The 15,370-nt window shown below is 39.8% G+C and overlaps 1 protein-coding gene across 1 annotated transcript in view; it reads right to left on the bottom strand.

Moving 5' to 3' along the window:
- Positions 1-6,950: 6,950 nt before the first annotated feature.
- Positions 6,951-15,370, bottom strand: part of nr6a1a (nuclear receptor subfamily 6, group A, member 1a) — a 27,468-nt gene continuing 19,048 nt past the window's right edge. The window contains exons 5-9 of the mRNA XM_036578294.1: positions 14,730-14,939; positions 14,141-14,395; positions 11,040-11,161; positions 9,311-9,463; positions 6,951-7,087 (exon numbers count right to left, since the gene is read on the bottom strand). Of these exons, the coding sequence (XP_036434187.1) occupies positions 6,951-7,087; positions 9,311-9,463; positions 11,040-11,161; positions 14,141-14,395; positions 14,730-14,939 (877 nt within the window). The remainder of the gene's footprint in view (positions 7,088-9,310; positions 9,464-11,039; positions 11,162-14,140; positions 14,396-14,729; positions 14,940-15,370) is intronic.

Below are 15,370 nucleotides of genomic sequence, written 5' to 3'. Positions count from 1 at the left end.
CTGACTTTGCGTTATTGGGCCTTAACAGAAGCCACTCTTTACTCATCCCATTTTCTTGACCCTTGTTGGGTCAGCCTTGCCCATTCGGTCACTCCAAAACGGCTGAGTCAGAAAGGCCCACTGCGACTCGTCTCTCTCTGTCAGAGCTCTGTTTACTCTGGCGGATGTGCAGGAGTTCAGCCAAGCGGAGCTATCTCTGCATAAATATTATTCAGCGTCCCGGGCTGCCATAATGGACCTGCACTGCAGTTACTGAAGCTGGATCTCCAGGTGGATTAATGCCATTTCTTCTCCGGGGCGTCATCATGGTGCCTGTTCGTTTGTGTGAATGATCATGTTTTAACACTCTGTAGACAGTTAGCTATCAAATGGGGGTCAAGGTTATATCTATTAAAGCTTCCCAGAATTTGCTGACTGGTTTGCGTGACCTAAGGCTTAAAGTGTTATCAATTTAGCCAACAGGGAGGTTAAAAAAACGCTGCATTAACGCAGCAGATTACAAGATATTGAAATTCCATTATAGATAAAGCAGTTTCCTCAGTGTGCATCACAAGAAGCTCACAACAGTTCAATTCTAATGCTACAAGAAACAATATGCTGTATCATGTAGTCACCATATTTCAACTGAATTCAGTTATTTTGGTCTGATTCAGAATCATTTTTAAAACAAATGCAAATGTGACTGGAGGAGCTATTTAAACAGTAGTGAAATACAGTGGAGCCCAACAGATATGTTGGTTGGCCAATAATATTGGTCGATATTGACAATTCGCGATTTTATCGGTATCTGCAAAAACATTGTTGATTTTGTTGGCCCAAGCATTCAGACTGACAATGATAGGGCAAAACTATGGATGGTTACACCATTGGGAATCCCAGTACAAAGACACCCCGTGTTTAAAAGGGAATTCCACTTTCCATTTTCACTCCATTTTTTTTTTTAATTCAGCATGGTTCAATCTTTCAGACAGCAAACAGAATCAGAGTGGTTTGGTGTGAAATAGTTCATTGTAGAGAAATTTACAGACTCAGATTTCTGTACAGTGGTGGTGATAAGAACCAGGGGTCACCATGTCTACAACACAAATGTAGCCATTTTATTTGTTAACCAAAAGCTCCAGTGAACCTACACGAGTCTTCTGAGCTTTTATGTAATGTTGATGATTGTAAATTAGTCGTAAATCTGAAAAAAAGAGTTTTCTTTGGGGGCTACTTTTCTTACAAAGCCCTGCATCTACTTCCTTGCCATGAATAGCTTTTAAAAGATACAGTTCAGGCCAGAGTCTTCTCAAAACTACCATAATCAGTGTCCCAGACATCAGGCAGTGTCTTCATAACCATTTAATGTAATAACTTTCTGTGAGGGAGCTTTTAGATGTGGACATCTGGTTCCCATCACCACCACTGTGAGATTCTCTAGAAGGGTGCACTTCACTTCAAATCATTCTGAATTACTTTGTTTACATCTTGATCGCTTAATTATGCAGATGTTTAAAAAAAAACTGCATGTTAACTGTATCACAATAACAGAGTGTTATTGAACTAGTGAATTTCAACAAAAAACACCATTGTGTTTTGACATTACGTAAAATGCACAGTATGAAATATTTAAAATGAAAATTTAAAACACAAATATAAAATCGGTCGATATGATCAGTTCTTGGAATTTTTAGCCCCCTAAAATTGGGATTGGTCTCAGCCGCAAATTTTTATCATTTGGGCCCTAGAATACAGACAATAAGGCAACACCAAACATTATTATGTAAATAGTTTTAGAATTTTATTTTGGCCAAAAAATGAGTGTATACTTTGTTGACTATCATTCTAATCAATTATAATAAATCCTAACATGCTGAACTCAATGCTGCTGAATGGTCGCTGCTAAAAAAAGCTCATAAAAAAAGCTCATTCAAGAGATGAAAATACACACAATCGACACACAGTTTCACAGTTGCATAAGATTCACATTTATTTGGTTTCAAGTCCTAAAACATTCTAAACATGCTTTCATAACACGTATGGGTCACATTTTTTTCCACAGGTAGTTAAAGTAAGAGGAGCAGCAAGAGAGGCCAGAAACACAGCTGTGGAAAAGCACTTCAGATTGCACTCCAGAAACACACAAACCAAAGGACACGCTGTTCACATCATCACACTCATAATAATATGAAATTTAATCAGTTTATCCTCAGTGTGATCAGGACTCGCGCTTGAGAACACCTGACGAATGTGCCCTCAAACTGCACTGGATGTTACATTTACAACAATGTCGTTACATTCAGTCTGTGGGTTAATTCTAAGGAGTGCATCTGTTCCCTGAGATATCAGCTGTGCTCATTAACCTCCTCCTCATCTGGCTCCTTTGGTTTTGGTTAAGCCCTGACATTCACCATCGTGTCTATTAGAGTTTCCTCTCAAGTCACAGAGAATTAAAAAAGAGAACAAGTCTTTGTGTAAAACTGACAGCACTTTTGATAGTCTTGTAAGGACCAATCAGTTGTACCCGTATCAATCAAGCGAAAGAAAACTGATTGGCTGAAAAGTGTCACAGCGTTACAATGATTAGTGGGTAAACAGTGACCAAAAAAAAAAAGTCTGTAAACAACAGAATAATGTCAGTCATGACAAGAATTACATTCTTAATGAAAATAATTCACTAACAGTGTTTACAACAACAAATATAATACTGGTCATTCAAAGAAAGATGTAATTGCACTGAGAAAAAGACAATCTTCTTCGATGAATGGAACGGACAGAATAGAGCGCTAAAACTCAAGTGTGGCATGCAGCAGTTAACGACATTCAGTATAACTCAACAGTGGATGAAACACCTTCAGGTGATCAGCGGTAGCACGTAATGAGTCAAAGCCTGACTGTGAAGAACAAAGAAAGCCGTCTTACTGCAAACGCCGCGGCCTGCTACGATGCCGTAAGAAACAAGCTAAAGAAACAGGGCCAACGGTGCTATGAAACCAATAAATAAACAGTAATACGCAACATGGTGACACACAAAAGAGGTAGTTTCAATGTAGAAATCGCAATAGAAAAAATACAAATGAGAAACAAACGCGAGGACAATCCACTTCACGCAAAATTTAGAAGCCCCTGCGTTCAAGTTTTGTTGTTTTTCTGAGTAAAAATAAGTTAACATGTCCTCTACAGAGAACACACCTAAATATGGCATTTTTTTTCTTACAATTTCTGTTTATTTGCTGAGTTTATCACATTGGAAAAAAGAAAACATTAAATACATACATAACATGACACAGTCTACATTTTATGTTTTATTTTTTCCAGCAAATAAACAGTAAGTGTGTATTAAAATGTGCAGAAGTGTGTTCCCTGTAGAGGACGTGTTCGATTACCTTCATATATCATATGACCGGGGGTGCCAAAACTTTTGCACACGACTGTACCTATGTTTATGAACTGTGTAAAAGTCTTAAGCAGATATAAAAATTGCTTAAATTATGTATCTGGGCAGCAACTGTGCTTCTGTCAGTAAAACACTGCACAAGATTAGAAAACTAGACCAAATACAAATAAACACAAATACATACAAAAGTCATCCAGTTAGTCATATTTTGGTTAGAAGAATTCTTCTCACTGCACTCCAGTCACGGATTTGTTCTGGACACGGTTAACTTAATGAAAGGTTGATTAGATAAATGAGGTATAGTATCATAACTGTAAACACTGGACTTCTGCTGTTCATTTGTTTATTTGTATTTATTGTACTGGAAGCGTTTATTTTTCAACAAATAAATGTTTACTGATAAATAGCTTTTATCATTTTATCAGATGGCTTAAGACTTTTGCACAGTACTATATACATATATATATATTTATATTTATAAAAAAGAGACTGAGTTTAGAGGTCAGATAACAGTTTTATGTCCAGCGAAGTCTGTGAATCATACGTCTCATTCAGAAGTGTTTAAACTGAAGGTGAGGGCTTTCAAAGAAGTGGCCACTGCGAATGGAAGAATGGATCTTCAATGCGGCGAAACAATAGGTTCGGCGTCTGCATAAAATTTCAAAGCCTCCCCTTCGACATGGACATCCTCTCCTGCCTTTTATTCTCCTGCTGTGGCCTACAGCAGCCGTACCATCAATCGGCAGAGATGGAGGGGCAGGAAAGGTCACGGTGGAGCATGATTGGGGTCTTTGTGAAGTATCTCTAAATGAAAACTGAAAAAAAATAAAGAATAAAAATAAAATATCCCTGAGCTTCACAGTGTCTCACAGAGAATGTCCTGCAAAATCTCCACCGTTGTTGCAGTGAAATTTCCCGCATAATAGCCCTCTTGTATGGCCTCAAGAAGTGTGCGCTCAAAGTAGAAACGTCGGAGGGCACAGACGGGAACAAACCCCAGTGGAACAGCAACAAAAAGCAAACCATGGAGTTAAACGCTCACAGCTGCAGGCTGGTGTGGCCAGCAGCCTGACGTGCCATGGATGCATGGGTACAGTTACTGAAATTAGAGCCACAATAGAACCAGAATGACAGTACGGCTGAATGAGCGTGTTGCATAAAGGCGCGTGTCAAAACATTCTGTAGTCTAGGCTCAGGCTGGGTACGGCACAGCACAGCCTGACCTCTGACATCGAGCCGTCGACCGTGAAAAACGATAAGCCTTCACTCTATAACACAATACCAGAAACGGAAAATGGCATTCACAATAGCTACAAGAGTAAACATGGAATAAGGTACAACAAAAGTAAGAAAAAGACGAACGTAGGCAAAACACGTGAGACCGGATGAAGAAAAGAAAAAAAAAAAGAGAGAGTTCAGACGGATGGAACTGCCCTTCAGGCAGCTTAGAAACACGGTTAAGGACACATGAAGTGGCGGATGGATAAAGTGGTAACATTTAGCCTCAATACGGCAAATGCTGAACGTCCTCCAGCACTCGATTTGAACCCAAGGGATTGTTAACAGAGTGCACGGATGAAAAAATCTTTTATTTTTACGAAATATTTGGCAAAAAATCCAATTCATTCAACTTACCACCTCACTCCAAACGTAGGCAGTTAGCCAGGACATGAATCTTTGCGTCTCGCTGCTACTAGTTCTGCACTGTAGCTAATGTGGCTAATGTAGTTAATAACTTTACTAAAGGAATAAAACAACAGTAGCAGCATCTTTAAACCTGAATATAATCATACTTTTGTCCATTTTTTAGGTTCGTGGCAGGTGTGGAGGTTTGGCATGCAGTTTGCTCAATGCTAATTAGCTACATTAGCATTGTAGCTCCAGTGCAAAACAAAGCAGATTTCAGACATCAAGCATGTCTCGGCTGACTGACTACATCTGGAATAATGAAAATGGTTTCATCATTTGATTTTTCATCAAACTATTCCTCTATCCAGCACATTCAGGGTCAGTTTCCCGACAAGCCTTGGACTACACAGCATTCTTAATGGGGATTCTCCACCGAATGGAAAATGTAGTCCAAGACTAGGCTTAATCCCAGTCTTTAAAACCGACCCGTTACGTATAGGTAAAGGAGAAGCTTCAGGAAAGCTTTACAAATGTTACCACTGATTTTAACTGCACTCGAGAGGCCTTGGGGTGGGGGATGGGGGGCATTACCAAGCCGTACACACATCTTTGGTATGGCCCGCCGCTTGTCATTGTCTGGTGCAAAAATATGTAAACATTACTCGACGCATAATCTAATGATTTTTTGGAATGTTTGAACTGAGAGTTTGAGGGGCCGCGCGCGGCAACGCCTCGGGGGAAAGCAACAAAATACCTCAGCGTTCCCAAGGCCAGCCAGGCCGCCCCCTCAAAGCCTAACTAACGTGTCGGCCACGTTATTTTCTTTCCTATCAGGTCAGTGGTAAATCTGCATTTAAACGCCATAAACACCCTTCAAAAACAACACTCCCCTCTTTCCCGAATAATAATAGTAAAAAAGGGCAAAAAAAAAAACACAAAAAAAAGAAATCAAGATCTAAAACGGGACCTACAATGTCCAGAAACTACAAACTACAAAAACTAGCATCATTGTTGTGATATCTGAGCTCAATCTAAGAATCGGTAGATTTACCCTGTTTCAAAGCGATCGGTCCAGCTGGAGGTGAGGAACGGGGGGCCACAAACAGCACCTAAGGAGACCTCCTTCTCCAACACAACACTTCAGCATTGCTAAGTGGCTAAATGCTACTTCACATTTTGCCCTTTTAGATGTTCACACGCGCCTACTACATGAACTCGTCACTGCTGAGATAAAGTGGTTGCTGCTCTTTCTCCCGTTCCCTTACGCCTGTGGTCCTTCATTCATTTTGGATCACCCCGCTGTTCAGATCGCTCACTCGCCGCCAACTATACATAACACTGTGGTCAAAGTACAGAAAAAGAAAAGAGAGAAGCTAACAGAAATATGCAGCTGTTAAGTAAAATTCTTCAATCCCCAGTTTGATTGTGGGACGTATGCACTGATGTTAAAGAGTCCTGTGGACTACTGACCATTTCTCTCCTAATGGCTATACAGTACGTAGGTGTGCATTATGTGCCCCTCTGTGTCGGCTGGAGAGAGGGGGCACCCGAAGCGTTTGCCTTCCTGAGGTAGTCTACACATTGCATCCCACATATACACGTCCCTATAAGCAAAAAGAAATAAACCCTATCCGTAAATCTAATCCTAGCAGTGGCAACACTGACACATTCTACAGTCGGACCAGCGGGCGTAAACTCCGCTGCGGATTTTGTGCACGAACAGAAGCAATGTGTGCGCAGTGTGGATCAGTATACATTCAGCTCTGTCTGGTAATAAATAGAGAGAGGAAAAAGAAAAAAAAACAAGTATAAAATAGCTGCTAGTTACATTCACGAAGGGGGCGGGGGTACCAAAGTCCCTGCCCCCTAAAAGCAACACCTCCGACACCCCCCCCCGTGCAATCGTAGGTGAGGAGGGTTGTTTCTTAGGCCTGAGAAGGCGAGGCTAGTTGGCAGGGGTGGTGCCCTTTGTCACGCAGGGGGAGGAGCTGGTCCTGTAGTTATTCAGGCTGGTCTTGCAGGAGTGCAGGACTGCCTTAAACAGCAGGGGGAGCTGCTCCAGCGGAACGTTAACCAACTTCCCTGTAACACGAAAGGAAAAAAGAGTTAGGAGACAAAATACAGCGTAAATAAACAAACACACACGTCTTCAGGACATTTGTGAAAGACAATCAAGCTTAATTCATCGTGCTATTCATTTCTGACCTAGTCATACATCTGCTATAATGCAGCGTTACACCACATATACACATTATCAAATACATCACCCAAAACATTTCAGGGGGTTATTTTGAGGCAGCACAGCAGAAAAAATGTCCAGTTTAGAACCATTCTTCTATTTTTCTACAACCAAATTGTAACATATAATTGTAGCTCTATAGAATCAAGACATTTTAACACCAAAAATCCTATCAAACCCGAAAACAGATGTTCATTGTAAACAACCCACATTTCTTGCACCCCATAACATTCTGGACATTGTATACATTGTGTTCCTGACACTTGCTGCTGTTGGCTATACTGAACCTGAACCAAGCAGAAACATTGCTCTGTTGTTCCGTGTGTAACATGAACAGGATCGGTTTCATACCTTACCTGAGGGAGTTAGGTTCTATCAAATGCATTAAAATGCCTATAGATAAGAAGTACTTGACTGACCGAACCATATATTTGCCCTTTGTAAAGCCCCTATTTGCTGTGGTATCACTGTAAATTCTCTCTAAACTCACTTTACTAGCTCTACACCATGTGTCAGTGGTCCCAGCTGTGCTGTGCTGTTATGGGCTTTTTGAAATGAGAACACTGTTAGAACTTGAGTCCATACAAAGTCCACTGAATGCCACTGTTTTCAAAAGCAGACTGAAGATTTTTAAAGATGTTATTTGAATTTAGTTAGGAGGAATAAAAGCAAGCCCAGCATGAAAGAGTGAACTGAATTCTGTTAAACTTGATGTGGACAAACAGTTTGGAACATCAAAATAAAAATAGCAATAAATAACAAGTATGTTTAGAGCCGTCGTCATGGTTTTTCACTTTTTGGGCGGTGCCACATTTGAGTTAGGGCTGGACGATTAATCAGATTTAATTTTCAAATTTTGGCTTCTAGCATTTATGGTCAAAAAAAGATAACCGAGATAAAATAGTTACTGTTCCACATTCCATTTCGCAAAGATCTTCTCATTTTGTCTTGTGTTATAAATCCAGAGCACCCCTTTCCTTTTTTAGCGGTGTGTTTTTGCCCCTCCCTAAAAGACCAAACTCACTCTCCGCCAGGCTGAGTGATGTTCAGTTCAGCTCGAGCCAAGATGACGGAATTAGAGTCTTTGGTCTCTAAGAGAGTCTTTAATTTATTTTTTTTTTTTTAAAGTTCAATAAATGCATGATTTTTCCAAAGTGAATGAATAATCATGTTAATACTAGTGTTCCTCAATACTGAACAAAATAATCATGATTATGATTTTTGCCATAGTCAAGCAGCCGTAATCTGAGTGGGCAGAGCCTCTTTATGTGGCCAATATCATTGGAACAAGCATTTCCATGGCAAGCTAAGCATGACTAACTAAAGTAGTGGCACTCTGAAGATTAAACTTACACCATACTCATCTTTTCGGTTTACTTCTTAGAGTTGCATATTTAAAGAAAGTTTATTCACAGTGGTTTGATGTGAAATGCACCATTCTACAGTCTGAACTGTAGTGATAGGAACCAGACGTCTGAAGTGTTTAATGGCTACCTCACAGAAAACCAGAACATCAAATTTTTACAACTGTATTTCCTGATGCGTGAAAACAGTGTTTTAACATTATTCTGAGATAAGGTTTTGGCCAAAAACATATTTTTAATACATTTTCAGGATGGAGAGGCACATACAGGGTGTTAAAAGGCAATATAGTCCCCCAAAAAAACTTATATACATATAAAAAACTTGAAGGTTCACTGGTCATTTCAGATAGTAAATAAAATGGTTATATTTGCATTGTAGATAACTACATGAGTGTTTCACAACAGTATGAATTACTTTGTTTACATCTCAACAACTGAATTATACAGATTTTTATTATAGTAAAATTTAACCTATTTAACTTGGATAGCTGGCTACAGTTGATAGCTGTTAAAGGTGTAAAATGCATCTGGTTTCATTCGGGACGGTGGTTCAGTTTCAGTTGAAAGGATGTGGATATCTGTACTGTAGTCTGCTGAGTAGCTGATTTGTTGATTGTTACTTATTTGATTCCTCGCCTGCTTTGAAAACTCAACAGTGATAATGAAATCTAACACTAGCGGCACTAGTTGACCCAGCCTTACCTGCGATGCAGCGAATCTCTGGGAGACACATCATGATCTCGGGGAAGCGTTTGGGCTGGTGAGGATATTTGTACTCAGTGTAGTCCTGGCACACGTACCAGTACCGCTTATTTAGCTGCTCCAACTGGGAAATGTTAGTCACGCCACGGATATCTAGATGAGAGAGAGAGAGCAGCTGTTAGTCAAAGAGTATATGAATCATATCCCTGTTACTAACTACTCAAATACCACTAACGTTACTGTGTGGTAAAAAATCTTGAACCCTGAATAAATGTTTAAAGTCAGATTTTTATCAGCACTTACTTGCATTTTCTGAATTTTCTAAGCGGAGCAAGAGATTCTAACACTTCAGTGTCCTTGACAGATACAGTACAACCTGTTTCTTGCACTAAATGCCACTAAAGCCCTATTTGGATTGGATTAGTTGATCAGTAGTAGTTGACGTCTGTAATATTATTATTATTTTTTTTTTACATGTCCCCTCGGTGCTAAAACTCTCACCTGGGCAGCAATAAAATTACAGTAGGAAGAGTGAGTTTCTAGTGGGTTGTATTTTCTACAAACCTATATAAATGTTTGCATCACAAGTGTTCATATGATCACAGAAAACTAAAAGTTGATGATATTATGATAAAGTACCTGCCATAAGATGAAAGCCTGAGTGCTTCACCATTAGCTACAGAATGTTTTATACCTGCAGCTGCCATTTAGTCACTGCTTTAGCCTTGATTTTCTTGACTTTATTTTCTTTCACCTTCCAATAAAGCTCTCCCAATGCAGAGAGGATGGAAGGAAAAGCTCTGCCACCCAGACCAAGTAAATAGTAGAGACTCCGAAGTATGCATTGTTTTTAGATATTGGAAGTGTTTAATATGGATATGCACGCTAGAACACTAAATACGGAAAGTAGGAGCCATAAAAACCCTTTTTTTCTTTCAGTGAAAAACTGAAAGTAATTCGAGCAGCAATTTCCATAGGGAACAAGGGTAGGGTCACCTACACAGTATTAACAAGTAGAGGTATTAATCTCTGACTACACAATGATTTAATTTTCATTTTTAAGATTAAGAAATGATGCAATGCATCTTAAATTTCATTACAATTTGATCAAATTTATTTATTATAACATTTAAGAATTATTATAAAAAATAAAAAGAATACTCAAGTGTGACTCTAGGAACCATTTATCCTGGAATACAATACATACAATAACAATGATACACTATGATTTTTGGATTTTTATGTTTGGATAAAATGTGAGCAAATACACTAAAACTGATTATACATATACATATATAAATATATACACGTGTGTGTGAGCGTGTGTGTGTATATGTATACATATATCTAGTACATAAATGTTTTCCAACATGAAAATAAAAAAATAAATTAAAATTAAAAACTGGAAAAAATAAAACAGAAAAAATAAAATGTGCCATAACTTTTTTGGTTTATTTTTTCCCCCAATATGTTAAATTCAGCTAATTAACAGCATCTGTAAATTAAAATGTGCAGAAGTGTGTTCTCTGTAGAGGATGTCCACCTATTTTCACTTAGAAAATCAACAAAACATTTGTCATTTGACCAGGAGTGCCTAAACTTTTGCATACAACTGTATATAGGATTCTTAAGAAGAGAAGAGAAACACTGTTGCAGAACAGCAAGATGTCAATAAAACATTTAAACAGCTAATTATGCAGAGCTAAGGCTGGAGCAGGCGCTGGGTTACCTTGATTGAGGAAGTTGATGGCCTTCATGCAAGCGTACTCCTCGTTGCTGACCTTCAGCTGATGGAACTTGCGGAACAGATAGATCAGCTTCTCCATCACTTCCATGCCATCCTCGCTGAACCTGTGTGCACAAACACAACCTCTTTAACATTATACTCTTGACAGACACCACTGCATTTTCAGACACTTTGACAAAGTAGAGGACACAGACACATGGTATGCTATAAAGTACCATTAGAGGAGCGCTCAAATCTGGTTTAGCTATATTTTATCAACCTGATATGGTGTTATTCTAAATAATATCAACAAATGACTTCTAATTCATTCTCCCCTCATGCACTGGAACGAGGCTGATGTAGCGAACAAGAAATCAAAGCTTATGTAGATCGATTAGCATTGTCTGAAACACACATTTGCCTCAAAGCACTTTTAGCTTTTAGCTATATTCACCTTTGTACATTTTTATATGTATATTTTATATATATTTACACCAATCAGTCATAACATTAAAGCCACCTCCTTGTTTCTTCACTCACTGTCCATTTTATCAGCTCCACTTACCATATAGAAGCATTTTGTATTTTGTAGTTCTACAGTTACAGACTGTAGTCCATCTGTTTCTCTGCACACTTTGTTAGCCCCCTTTTACCCTGTTCTTCAGTGGTCAGGACCCACACAGGACCACCACAGAGCAGGTATTATTTGGGTGGTGGATCAATCTCAGCACTGCAGTGACACTGACGTTTTGGTGGTGTGTTAGTGTGTGTTGTGCTGGTCTGAGTGGATCAGACACAGCAGTGCTGCTGGAGTTTTTAAACACCTCTGAGAATAGTCCACCAACCAAAAATATCCAGCGTCCTGTGACCACTGATGAAGGACTAGAGGATGACCAACACAAACTGTGCAGCAGCAGATGAGCTATCGTCTCTGACTTTACATCTACAAGGTGGACCAATCAGGTAGGAGTGTTTAATAGAGTGGACAGTGAGTGGACACAACTCTCAACAGAAAAGACCAACAGCATTCTTTCTCTGCCAGTTCATAGTAAAAACTATAGACAATAATTAGAAGAAAAACATGAAAATTAGTAGACTGGGGCTTCAAACTACCTCAGCTCTCCTCCCTAATAGCCTGTCATCATTTTAAAACAGCATCGGCTCATTTAAAGGCGATGCCAGACGCTCTGTGATTGCACCCAGTGTTCACCCCAGTACATACACAGGAGATCAAGAAGAAGCAAGACAAGGGTCAGCTGATTCCAGACTAATTTACAGACACACCACACACTCCTCCTGCTCCAGATGTGGCTAGTATTTCAGCCTGGCACACACCTGCACAATGACTTGACAACTAGTACATGAAGCCAAAACCGAGAGAGGAAAATTCCTGCTGATCGTCCACTATCAAAGCACGCTCTGACTTTATCCTGCGGTTGTCGAATATGCTGTTCCGGAAGCTGACTGAATCTGATGGATAGCTTGATCAAATGGTCATCAATACAGAAGAACACAGAAGTTTTACATTTGAAAAGAAAAAGAAGAAACAGGAACAAATAACAGCACTATTTTACTTTCTCTGTGTCTGCCTGTCCTCATCACATTCCCTCCTACACGTCTCTCTCACACACACAGACTCATTTCTCCTCTTTCCACTTGGTCATAGATGCCTGCAGTTACCTGAACCGTAGAGAATGAGCCAAATGTAATGATTTAAAGCCACTAAAGCAGAGTGGCTTTAAATCATTACATTCAACCCAATTACGGCCTTTACAGTGAAACTTGGCGGACACTAGTAGCCCCAGTATACCCAAAACTACTTAATCGGACGCATCAATTAAGATGTGAATGCACGAGAGGGACGGCTTCTCAGTCAAATAAATGAATAAATGGATGAACGAACGAACAAACAAATAAATAAGGGTTTGATTCATGATGCTATAGACTGTGTTTAGCTCTATATTGTTTTACAGGCACAACCTCAAACTCGTCTAGCAGGCAAAGAGTTAACTGATATTGTTTTTAATAACCAGTATACTAGTTTTGTCTAACACTGCATTTTAAATGGTTGTCTGTCTGAAAGCACCCATGACAATCACTTAACATAACTCTTTACTAGCATACATTGTTAATGTTAGCATGCAGTTAAATAAAGACTAACTTAGTCACTGTTTTCTTTAGCTAATGCTAAAGCTTCAGCCTCAAAGCTCTACAGGAAACCAAGGATATCTGAAGGTCAGCGTTTTTATGAGCCTACACTGTTATTGTTAGCACACAGCACTATATGTTTAGGTTACTATAACTAACTAGACAATTACCAACTATTTTCTTTAGCTTATGCTAAAGCTTCAGCCTTGAGGCTCTAAAAGACACCAAGGACATTTCAAAAACAGCGTTTCTAGATGCCTACGTTGTTAATATTAGCACTTAGCATTATATGATAAGGTTGTAACTAACTAGACTAACTTAGCAAATGTTTTCTTAAGCTAATGCTAAAGCTTCAGTTTTACAGCTCTGAAAGATACCAAGGACATCTCAAGGACAGCGCTTTTATAAGCCTATACTGTTCTTATTAGCACACAGCACAACAGTTTACTATAACTAACTAGACAATTAACAACAGGACATCTGAAGGTCAGCGTTTTTATAAGCCTACTTTGTTAATATTAGCACTTAGCACTACATGATAAGGTTATAACTAACTAGACTAACTTAGCAAATGTTTTCTTTATGAAAATGCAAATTTATGTATTTACTTGATACTGTAAAGTGCGGCTGCTTTCATGGTTTACGATCAGATTCTTGTCTTATTTTACTACAACTTTTCTGAATGGACCAGATTCTAGGTCAGCGCTCCTAGTCTAAGAAGCTATGATCTTAAGGTGGTTTTATCCAGCATGAAGAGCAACAGTAGTTGTGAATCAGCAAATAACAACCTCACATATGACTCAAAAATGTACTGAAAGTAGAACAACAGGCCAGTCCGGGCTGTCAATGTTGTTCATGTGAGTATTTCTGGGGACTTGTTTTTTATTGCTCAGCAGCGCTTTTTTACCCTGCTGGCCAGAAGCAGAACTGCATGTCTGTAGAAGGCAGACACTCACCCCTGCAGCTCGTCATCGGACGGTGTGTATTTGTCAGTGACGTTGGCCAGGTCGCCCAGGATCTGAGCACTGTAGACGGTCAGACAGGCCAACAGGATGAGCTCCTGCCAGGTGGCACTCAGCAGGCGTGTGTAGTCTTCAATGGACAGCTCGCAGAAGAACGGCAGCTTCTTTATCCAGGAGATCTGCCTGAAGAGCAGCTCATCAGCCAGACGACACAACAGAGCAAAGAGCTCCACCTGAGTCACCCGATACCTGAGTAAGGATAGAGCATAGAGTGGGAATAGGTGAGAACAGAGACGTATACGATGCAGTTAAGTACTAATACTAGCCATTTAACAAAATAATAATCTCGGTTAATCTGACACATTAATGCAAAACTTCAAACTTGCACAGTCAAGTGGAAAACACACCACTGCTGCTGTAAGAAAAATATTTAGGAGGAGGAAAATGACAGTGACAGTATTCTAAACCAGACCCTGAGAGGCCAACATAACGGCCTCCATTCACTAATAATTAGGTAACATCCTCAGCAAACAGCACTCTATAAGCTCTAGTGGGAGCTTGTTTGAATGGAACAAATGCTCACCCGTCCTCTATAAGCATGGGCGTGCCCAGCGGGGCCAGTTCCTCTGCTGCCACCAGCTGGCTGATGAGGGTATGGCTCTGAGGATACAGGCTGCGGGGCTGCGCCGTGTAGCCAAACAGGTGCGGGAGAAACTGGTAGTGCTGGGCCACAGCATTGCCGATGTACTGCTCCCTCAGAGCAGCCGTATAGCCGTTCAGCTCCACTGAGCGACTGTGGGGGTAAAACAGAGAGATGATCAGAAAGAATGGTAAAAGTGGAGAAGAGTGGAGCTGGACTGGGTGGCTCAGCTGTATCCAAAAGTTTGGGCGCCCCTGGTTAAATTACATGTTTATTTTCACTTAACAAAACATAGTTTGACAAAGTGTGCTCAGACTTTTGCATGATGGATCCATGTGGGCTAGGGGAGCCTGAACTTTTTGTGTGCTATGTTAGTGGTGGGCAGATGGGCATATATAAAAAAGACAATATACAAATAAAAATAGTAGGCAGGTTTCAAACTTCACTGTTTCATTTCAGTACCTTGATTTCTGAAGCTGTTTTGAGCATCAGTTACTGGAGTCCAGTTACAATACTGTGATGCACTGAGATATAATTGTGATTTTTTTGTACTGTATTGTAAGGTAGTTAGGTCAGAACAGAAC

Source organism: Colossoma macropomum, unplaced genomic scaffold, assembly GCF_904425465.1.
Source record: "Colossoma macropomum unplaced genomic scaffold, Colossoma_macropomum, whole genome shotgun sequence".
NCBI lineage: Eukaryota > Metazoa > Chordata > Actinopteri > Characiformes > Serrasalmidae > Colossoma > Colossoma macropomum.
This window is presented reverse-complemented; position numbering and strand designations above follow the sequence as displayed.